The following is a 10,853-nucleotide window of genomic DNA, read 5'->3' as shown; positions in this document are numbered from 1 at the left end:
CACAGAAAAATGTGAAAATTTATATCAAATTATCCCTCATGATTTTTGTAAGAAAATAAAAAAAAATCTCACAATTTTTAAATTTCTATTTACAATTTGATCAATTTTCACATTTTTTTTGTTAACTATTTTCTAGAAACTGAGAACAGAAACTGGCAAAAGTGAAAATTTTCCTAAACCAAAATACAAGATATATGGTTTCCTAACCTTTCCTCTAAAATAGATTTTCTAGACAATGGAACAAAAATCTTTCCCTTACCTTCCAAATAACTCAGTATATAGATGCCAACCCTAAAGTTGTTTGGCTTTGTCATCATCTTTCTATGATTGTTTTTTTATCATCTTCTAATATATTTTTCTTCATGTTGATAGTTTCCCCCATCACTCGCAACGCTTGCAGGTTATCCCTTGTGGGCTACATTAATTTTGTTACAAAGTAGATATTGAAATGTTCTAGCAGCATAACCAATAAAAAGTAGGATGAAGATAAAGGAATTAAGAAATAAATGCCTTACAAAGTCCTCTAGGGTAGAATTAGCACGTTTCATTGCATCAAGCCCGATCATAGGAGTTTCTTCAAATTTTGATTCTTGAGTATCCAAACTTTTTTGAAGAGAAGACTGCAATGGAAGTTCAGTATCAATCTGTTGGCAATCTGCACGATCAAATATTAAATGATGGAGAAATTCTTGCAACTAAAAATGATTCCAAAGCCTACATCAACAATATTTGAATGTGTCCTCCAGTAAAAGGCCATTCTCAGTGTATTCATAAACTCAAAAAGTAAAAGTTCAAATTCAATGTTCTAACTTAGGCATTTGATCCCCAGAAAACACTGGTATAAATAACAAGATTTAACATCAAGGTTTTCATGATATAACAAATAACCTCAAGACTCAACATATTCAATCAAAGTCATCACAATCATAAATGGATTTCAAACACCATCAAAAGACTATTAAACATACATTTATCACCTTTTGTTATGGACATCAAAAATAGAAATAACAATGTTAAGCCTAAAAAGAAGGCATATCTCAATCTTATTGAATAGAACCACACTATTTAAAAGTAAAAAATCACACAAAAATTCAGTAATAATCTGACACATTAGTATGCTTCAGTTTATCAAAAGGCCACCTTAACATCTGGTATATTGTGGTAAAACCTAATCACATACACACAACAAAATAATTCCAAAGATATTGATCGAAGTTGGTGTTTTGACCAGGAGTCACTAAAAAAACAAGCAACCAATCAAAGCAGGAGAAACTATAAGAAATTCAGATTTGGTGAAAAATAATGGTAACAAGCCCATTAAATTTCTGACTGTATCCAACGTTTGTCTTTTTATACCTTCCTCATTAGCAAAGAGAAAAACTTCATCAAGAATCTTGGGTGAAATCTGCAGAAAGGAAAAGGTGAAGCTCATTTAGTATAGTGGAAAACGAATATATGAAAAACCTGAATCTTTGAACGAAGCAAATGCAACCTTTGGTAAGAACTCAGAAATTATTTTGAGTTTCGCATCCATGGTGACAATTCCGCATGGTTTTACCTGCATTCAACTCTTTATTATGTCCATAACATACTACTATAATTTGCATGAACGACTGAGAATGTAGAAAACTATGAGCATATTGTCCTCGTCATTTGTATCAGCCGTGTCATTCCCACCAGAATTCAATGCAACTTTTTTTATGATGCCCAGACTGACCATATTAAAGGAAAGATGTTTTCTTCCGTTAAATATATTCTGCAATTCTAGTTATCAAAATAATAAAAACAACATCGACGATAGAAATTATAGAGGGCCAAAAGTAACTGGGAAAACTTAATTCGATTATTTTTAGAAAAAAAAAATTGAGAAGGAGACAAGTGGCTGGAAAACATAAAATCTCTCAACAGTTTTCCTTCACTCCATAGGTACAAGTGGGGGAATGGGGGAAAAAATAATCATAAAAATCCGTTCACACGTGCTTGAAGCCCAGCACACTAAACAGCCTCAGCTTACATTCATACAACGACAAGTCACTTTTTTTCTAATAAGGTATCTATCATGTGTTTCCAACCCCTGGTTCAGATCAACCAGGCGATTCAAAAAAAACGCCAACCTTAGAACACCGCAGCGCTTTTCATCTCATAGAGCCTCAAAATAAGCACGCAAACAAACGAAGGGGACGAAACTAAAGGAAGGAAGTGGGCAAATGCCGAGGTACCAACTACCAACCAAGAAGAAAATGAAATCGGCGAGGAAGCGATCAGCGTCTGCGTGGCCGGAGGAGATGCCTCGTCCCTCCATCAAAGACAGAAGGCTTTGCACCCTTTCCAGCTTTCGCAAGGCTTCCATTTCCCTATTCCCTCTTCCCTCTTCCCTTCGACGCTTCCACCCGATCGAGAGTTCTTCCCTCCTCGAAACGATCTATATAGTTCCTCCCCTTTCCTTCGATGGTTCGACCCGATCGAGAGGCGCGAGGAAAGCTTCGGACGACGAGGGCCAATGGGCTTAGGACACTTTTCGTGGGTCCCGGCAGAATAACAAATGTCCGTTCAAAGTCCAAACATTGTGTAAATATTATAGTTTACCCCTGATATTTTTCTCTTTTTAAAAATATCAGTTTGAAAAATAAAATATAGGTATCCTATTTTTCCAGTGGCAGAGTCGTCTCGTCGTCAACGCCGAAGTCGTAGTCTCGATCGATGCAAACAAAAATTGATCTTTTTCCACACTGATGCTTACTAAACAGCCAAAGAGAGCCAGTGATCCATTTAGTTCAATGTGAGGTTGGCGTGACATTGTTTCTTCTTTTCTTCCAAAAATCCTCACACTCTGGGATCCTCAGGGTCTGCTATGGAAATGTGAGTTGCATTTCCTTGGAGAAAGTTTGGATTTTGTAAGAGCGATGATGAGGTACTTCCTCTGTCTAGGTATGCTGGCAGCAGCTGTTCTGGTTGATGGTCAGCCGGGTATGTGCTTCCTTCACAAACTCTTCCTTCCTTATTTTTTCCCTCCTTTTTCCTCTTTTTTGTATGTAGAACCGTCTGAAGAGAGCAGTGGTAGAAATCCCAAACCAAAAATTATATAGTTCTTGGTAGATAAGTAATCAAATATATGCTATTTCAGTAAGTTTTTTTACGCCTCGACAGTCAAACAGGTCACTGTATTCTTACCTTGCAATTTATGTACATATGAAATGAGCGTGGTGCTTTCCCTCCAGTTATTTTTGTTATTATTTAACTTGTGAATTAACACTCTGATGCTTTGGTGCAGCTTTTGTGAGCATAGATTGTGGGTTTTCTGGTGATGGTCCATACACAGACCCCGATACTAATTTAACTTACCAACCTGATGCAGAGTTCATAGATACTGGATCAAATCATGAATTAGGTGAAACTTATCAAACAGTTAAACCAACTCAGGCTCGTAACCTGCGAAGCTTCCCTGATGGTACCCGTAATTGCTACACCATAAAGAATGTTATTCGGGGTTATAAATATCTCATACGAGCTTCCTTCTTGTATGGCAACTATGATAATGACGACAATGGAGACTTGACATTTGATCTCTATCTAGGTGTTAGTTTTTGGAAAACAATGAGAATCACTGATGCAGATCAAGTTTACATTGCAGAGATAATAACCTTAGCCTCCTCTGATTCTTTCTTGATATGTTTGTTAAGAACTGGCGATGGGATCCCATTCATATCTGCTCTTGAATTGAGGCCAATTGGCAATGGAATCTACCACGATGTGAATCAAACAGTTTCTTTGCTATTATGGGAAAGGTGGGACCTGGGTTCTAATCAAACAGTCAGGTAACTAGACATGATGAAAACTTGATTACAAGTTAGAATCTGAAAGTAAAAAGTCATTTCCTCATTAACTCTTGTAAAACATCACCACACGTGACTTTTTCATGATATCTTGTTTTGAGTTTTAGAAAAGGGTTGAACCAACTACTCAATTCTAGTCTCTGTTTATGCAATATACTCTGCCAAAAATATTTCCATGTGCTTTTGACTCTTCCATGATTTTATTCTTTCGTGAAAGAGAATTTTTTTGCATTATGTAGCATGTGTTGTGTTAAAATATTAAGACAATAAGAAACCATATACATTCCCAAAGTCTAGTAATATGTTTTTTTTTTACTCAAGGCTATAATATCCACTATTTTCAAAAATTCTGTATAGATTAGCAATAATTTTATCGCACTAGTAATCAACGATTTATATTTGAATATTTGGACAGATATCCAGGTGACCTGTATGACCGCATATGGATGTCAGACATTATTTGTAGTACAAGCCATTATTACCGTGGTATCAACCGTGACTGCAAACCAAAATCGAGCAAATATGTCGTAGCAACTACAGAGTTAGTCTTGGCTGGTTCTGATGATCCTTATGCAATGCCATCAATAGTAATGCAGACAGCAATAACGCCACCAGATAACACCACTCTGATACTTCATTTTGATAATGGAAGCACTGGTTCAACCCCTCCCTTGTTCTATATCTACTTGCACTTTTCTGAGCTGAGCATGCCAAAGGCCAATGACAGTAGAGTATTTCAAGTTGAAATACCTGGTATTCAGCCCATTACTTACAACATGGCTTCGAAATACTTGGTTGAAAGGCATGTTCGTGTGGTCTACCAGGCTGATACAGACCCCCGCACATATTATTTAAAGCTGACAAAAATGCCGGGATCTACGCTTCCTCCACTGATCAATGCCATGGAAGTTTATTCCAAAATAAACCTTGCAAGTATTGCAACTGACGGAGGAGATGGTGTGAACACTTTATACTGACTTGATCAAACATCCATTTCAATTGAAGTTCCTCATTTGATATAAATATGCATTCAAATGAAATCTAACTAAATTATTTTAATTGGAAACTTTAAAAGTTTATAATTCAAGTTCATGAAATTTCTCAACATTTATTTGGTTTGCATATCCATATTTTGGAAATTTTAAAATGTTTAATTATGTTAAACCTGCAGCATGAATGACCTTGTCTTGTCATGCTGCAAACACATAGTACTTCAATGCTCACTGAACTTGAAAAAACAATTTTACTTTTGGATTGCCTCTAGCCGTGTGATGATTTTACATAAGTATCTAGGCTGGCTGTAATGAATTGTTTATATTAGAAATCTTTTGGATTAATAGGAAAACAATATGAGGTAGAAAGGAAAGATCTAAAATTATAAGTTAGCCATAAATATGCAGACTTCTATGTAGTTTTCCCAAGCATTATCTCATAAGATATTTCAGTTTAATTAATGGTGCTAAAAATACTGTTATTTCCTTTAAAATGTGATCTATTTTCATTAACTAACTAAATATCTAGTGCTTGAAACTTCTTAGTTTATTCAACGGTTAGACCTTAATAACCATATGCAAGGTTTCCAATTTTAGGGAGGTGCATCTCCTGCAACCTGCACATTCTGTTTGTTAGCATTGGATAATTGGAAGACAATAACTTGTTGAGAATCTACTATTAGTGCAATCATGCCCTAAGCGGTCATATTCGACTAAGTTGTTTTGATGTGTTTGACAAAAAGTTTAAGCTAGGTTTGCCTACATGACTTATGTGTGCATGAAGTTTGTAGGGACTTAGATGCACACGAAGCTTGCGGAGCTTGACTTGGTGCAACCAAGTTGATGTTGGATTGATGTTTTGAAGGTCCGCTAGAAATTAAAGAAAAATGGTATGAGGCATCTAAGGAACCACAGGACGAGGAGCATCGAGGTGGTAGCTTTAATGATAGATGGAGAAGGCGAACTATATAGGTGAAAGAGAGAAGGACAGCATGAAGAACAAGCCGAAGGCTTGGCCTCGATGTATTTGAGGGATTTACGACCTAACAAAAGATGGCTTTATAGACGAAGTGAAGCTTCATATGTAGACTCTTAAGTGAGTTGTAAGAGTCAAATGACATGTACATTGGGGTTCATATATTTTTACATAGGCATAGACTTGACCAAGAAACAAGGTGTTTCAGAGTTGTAGTCGATGATTCAATCAACTAAAGGTTGTGTTGAATCAACTAAGGAGTCGACTTAGGCTAGATGTTTTTGTTTAAAATTGAGTCAGGTGGGCAATCAACTGTCAGGGATTGAGTCAATTGGGCAGTTGATTTGATTCTTGTTTGAATTTGAAAATAAGACAGTTTGAAGTCAGTGTAGTCAATTGGCAAGGCTTGAGTCGACTGGAATGGTTTCCGGCCATTGACTAGATAACCGATGAGTCAATCGGAGACAACAACGAGCAGATAACATTCTCATGATTTATGTTTTAGTCGACTAGCAAGGAATTGAATTGACTGCTTTTTGATTGAAAAAATAGTTTTGCATATTAAATAGAACAAATCGGTTATTTGATTTTCTTACTTAACATTTCTGCTTCACTTAACTCTTATATTTGGTCAAAGATTTTTTACCAACTCAAGCATTATTTATCCTCCTTTAGTCATGTGATGTATCTAAGATTTACAACTTTTATAAGTTAATATTGTAAAACAGGGTACTATCAGTTTTATCAACTTTTATTCCATTTAACCAAAGCATGCATATAAACCGCTAAATTAAAAATCTGAACAATATGACAAAGGAATGGTACCTGGCATTCTGCTTGTGCTATTGTTGCATAATATTGTAGTGCATGTTCTTAATTTGTAGTTTTGTATACGCTGGCTGGTACCTACAATATACCAGTACCATAAACAGGTACATTAGGATCAAGCGAAACTGACATGTGTACTGGACAAACTTTGCTCCATGGTTTAATGCATTGATTTGTTTAAACTGTGCTACCTAGGATTCTAACAGATTCTAGGTTACAGGTAAGATACATTTGTTGTTTTCCACTTAACGGTGACACATTCTTAGATCAAAAAACAAAGTTGGTGCTGTTTGTGCTATATTAACATCTCTGAACTCATGAAACAACAGTGGATGCTATGATGACCATAAAGAAGCAGTATGGCATGCACACTTGGCAAGGTGACCCATGTGTTCCTGCAAATTTGAGTTGGAGCATAGTTAATTGCACTTCTTCTAGCTCAACATCCTTAAGGGTTACATCCTTGTACGCATCTCAGAAACTAGAAAATATTCTTTGGTCAATATCACATGAGGAAGGAATAATATTGCTTCTTTGTACTGTGAAATAACTTTTGCAGAAACCTTTCTGATAATGGATTGAAAGATGTCCTATATCACCTGCCATTGCAAATCTAACAGCCCTCAAATTCTTGTAAGTACTAAAAAAACTTTATTTCATCTGAAGCCCCTATCCATTTCATCTCCATAAACATTAGCTTGCAACTATCATCTGCTGCACATCCATTTGAGCATGCATTTTTTGTCTGCAATATTTTAAGATGATTGTACAAGTCTAAGGGTTGGATACATGTATAGAAGGGAGGAGCTGAACTTAAAAGAAGCACATGCGTTAACTTTATTGCTCACGGGCTTATCAAAAAATGCCTTCTCTGAATGGTCCCTTGTTTTCTTGTAACTAATTATCTATATACAAGAAATTGCTTTCATTTTTGTTGCAGGAACCTATCGAACAATCACTTTACTGCCTATTCCTGATTTTCTTGTTGAGTTCACTCCCTTGTTTATACCTTCTCTTTGTAAAATTAATTATCTGTATACAAGAAAATTGCTTTCCTTCTTTATCACAGGGACCTATCAAACAATTACTTAACTGGAACTATTCCTGATTTTCTTGCAAACTTGAGTTCACTCCAAAATCTGTATGTGTTTATACTTCTCTTTGGGAAACTCTTAAGTACCTAGTTTTGACTAAAGTATCTGATAACTGTGTTGTTATCTTTTCGTATGCAGAGATTTATCATACAACAAACTTGATGGTCCTGTGCCAGCTGACTTGTGCCATAAACAAGCAAAGGGCTTACTGAGGCTGAGGTACAATCCATCTTCCAAGAATTTTCTCAACTAATTCATGAACATATAATCTAATAACTGCTCTTATAATTAAACAATTGCCACATCAGACTAGATAACAACCGATGTAGCTCAGAAGGCGCCTGTGACTGTAGCAAGCATACAAATAGAACTCAGGTTCTTGTGATTTCCATGGCTGTTACTGTGGTTGTAGTACTCATTCTACTCTCTGTGTTCATCCTATGGAGGAGAAGAAGAGGTAAAAGTCAACCATGTAAGTTAACTCATGCTGATCTTTCACCAATTATAACTATATTTTGTTTAAACTAATGCTTTGCACACCCCATCATTTAACATAATTATGTTGGAGTGTTTTTTTCCTATTAATAGAAACTCAAAAGCTTCCAAATAGATCACTTTGACTCTGACCATTTTTAAATTTAATACTTGTGTTGTGTGCATGCTAAAAAATAATGAAATTATAATACTTTTGTGTTTGGTAACCTGGAACTTTGAGAGTTATTAGTGAGGTTGGAACTAGCTAACAAGTCAGAGATTATGCACTAGCCACTTGGAATTGAAGAACCAAGAGTACTCTTTTGTATGAATTAAAGCAGTGGAACTCATTGAATTGAACTAAGGGGCCATAGCTGTGGGAGTCATTCAGTTTGTACAACATGAGTGGTGTGAGAAGGATGACCAAGTGAGAATCCACGAAGTGTAGCAAGTAGTTTGACATGCCCAAATTCACTTCAGTATAAACAACTTTGTCTATCAAAATAATTTTGTATATCCCAAACATCTAAGTAAATAAATCTTCAGTAACAATAGCCTAGAAGCAACCCACTGAGTGATCATTTCAGTGTTGCCTTAACACAACTGGAAGAGGCTCCCAATAACTTCATAACAGACCTGATTTCTTGATACTGACAAACAATGCGGGCTGGGTGTCAAGAGAAGACAACTCGCATGAGATGAATCAATAGAGGGAATACGTCATGATGTTCCCCTAACAGTTTCATTTACCATTTTATTTTTAGAATATTATTCTCCTAGCTTTTAAAAATATTTGATGCTGACCTTGTGGTTTATCAGCCAAACCACAACTAAAATGGAAGCAGATTGGAGGTAGTTCCTTCCACACCGACAATTCTCGTTTCACATACCAAGATCTGAGGATGATCACCAACAATTTTGAGAGAGCAATCGGCAAAGGAGGCTTTGGCACTGTTTACTATGGTCGCTTGCCTGATGGCACTGAAGTTGCAGTGAAGATGCAGAAGCGATTGCTTGCAATTGATGAAGGTATTACTGAAGAGCTGAAGAATGACGAACTGTCTTCACATTCCCATGCAATCAAGGAGTTTCAGGTTGAGGTAGGCAATTCATAATCTATATATCCCTAAAGGCAGTAGAAATTAGTAAGTTATTGTTTTCTAGTATTTGTGGCTTCTCTTTGAATTTTGTTAGGCCCAACTCTTATCAAGGGTGCATCATAGAAACTTGGTGTCCTTGATTGGTTACTGTAATGAAGGGTATTCCCTTGGACTTGTCTTTGAATATGCAGCTCAAGGAAGTCTCAGAGACCATCTCTCAGGTACTTTTCATGTGCTAACATCTTCCAATACTATATACTGTAGGTTATGGACGACTTCAAGAATATCATGCTGCCTTTTGGAGGCTCACTAGCATGCATTTCATTTTTAACAGTAAATATACATAAATTTTCAAATATAATGATACCAGTCAAATACCTAACATGGTATCAAAATTAAACACCTCAAGAGTTAGTCTCAATCATTCAATGACTGATAGGTGCTCTCCAGAAACAATTCATTCTGTCATCTAAATCTAGCAAAATATTCATACTTGAGCATTATACAAACAGATTTTATTTTTGAACTTGTTCACTTACCTTGGATGTTACTGGTAATGTAATCTTCCATAGATTTTTCTTGCATTATCAGTCTTTTCATTCTCTTTCCTGCAGAAAAAGCATCCAGTGAGAAAAATCTGAGTTGGAGAGAAAGACTTCGTATTGCAATTGATGCAGCACAAGGTTTCTCACAGTAGCAACCACTGTGTATTATCATTCCACAAGTATAGAATATAATCAACTATTGGTTTAGCAGGATTAGAGTATCTACACAAGTCATGTAAACCGCCAATAATTCATCGAGACGTGAAGACTAGCAACATCCTCTTGTCTGAAAACTTTGAGGCAAAGATTGCAGATTTTGGGTTATCCAAGTCTTTCCTGAGCGATGCCCAGACTCACATATCTACCCATGCTGTTGCTGGAACTCCAGGATATATCGATCCTGAGTATGTTTCTCAATCTTGGCCTTGGTTTAGTAAGTTAGGTTGCACTAAAGAAACTAAAGCTGCTCTAGTGTACATGCAAGCAATACATATTTAAAGTTCAATGAGCATGTCACTGAACTAACAGTTTCTCTCAGGTATCACAACACATTCCGTTTTAACGAGAAGAGTGACGTATATGGTTTCGGAATTGTTCTGCTGGAGCTAGTCACTGGTCTTCCGGCCGTGCTGAAGTTCCCCGAAACAGGTCACATCCTTCAGTGGGTGAGGCAGGGGCTTGCTCGAGGGAATGTGGCTGATATTGTTGATTTGAGATTGAAACGTCGATACGACATCTGTTCTGTCAAAAAGATAATTGATTTAGCATTGCTTTGCACTTCCATGGATGCCAATGAGAGGCCAACCATGACTGTAGTGTTGATGCTGTTGAAGGACAGCTTACAACTGGAGCTTGCTCGCGGAGAGCCTGAACTCTGCATGAGTTCTTCCACTGAAATTCCTGATGTTAGTCAAAGTGGCACATCAGAAATCACGAGTTCTGTGACCGAGTTGAGTGGCCCAAGTGCAAGATAGTTTGCTTCTTCTCTTCCCCTAGTGTGCAGCTCCATTG

At 36.7% G+C, this 10,853-nt stretch overlaps 1 protein-coding gene and 1 pseudogene across 1 annotated transcript; one reads left to right on the top strand and one right to left on the bottom strand.

Moving 5' to 3' along the window:
* Positions 1–515: 515 nt before the first annotated feature.
* Positions 516–2,376, bottom strand: LOC141818588 (uncharacterized; the record flags this gene model as incomplete). The annotated part of the gene is made up of 4 exons (XM_074706053.1): positions 2,231–2,376; positions 1,493–1,558; positions 1,357–1,405; positions 516–655 (listed from the first exon to the last, which is right to left on the bottom strand). Coding segments are annotated over exons 1-4 (375 nt in total), but the record flags the coding sequence as incomplete, so codon positions are not given.
* Positions 2,377–2,838: 462 nt separating this feature from the next.
* On the top strand, positions 2,839–10,847 carry LOC141818587 (putative LRR receptor-like serine/threonine-protein kinase At1g05700; annotated as a pseudogene).
* The last annotated feature ends 6 nt before the right edge of the window (positions 10,848–10,853 follow it).

This window comes from Curcuma longa, unplaced genomic scaffold (assembly GCF_044706935.1).
Source record: "Curcuma longa cultivar G26 ecotype Majalengka, Jawa Barat unplaced genomic scaffold, ITB_CL_G26_1.1 contig_25418, whole genome shotgun sequence".
NCBI classification, from domain to species: Eukaryota; Viridiplantae; Streptophyta; class Magnoliopsida; order Zingiberales; family Zingiberaceae; genus Curcuma; species Curcuma longa.
Note: the sequence above shows the minus strand (reverse complement) of the source record. Positions and strands in the feature narration are given on the sequence as shown.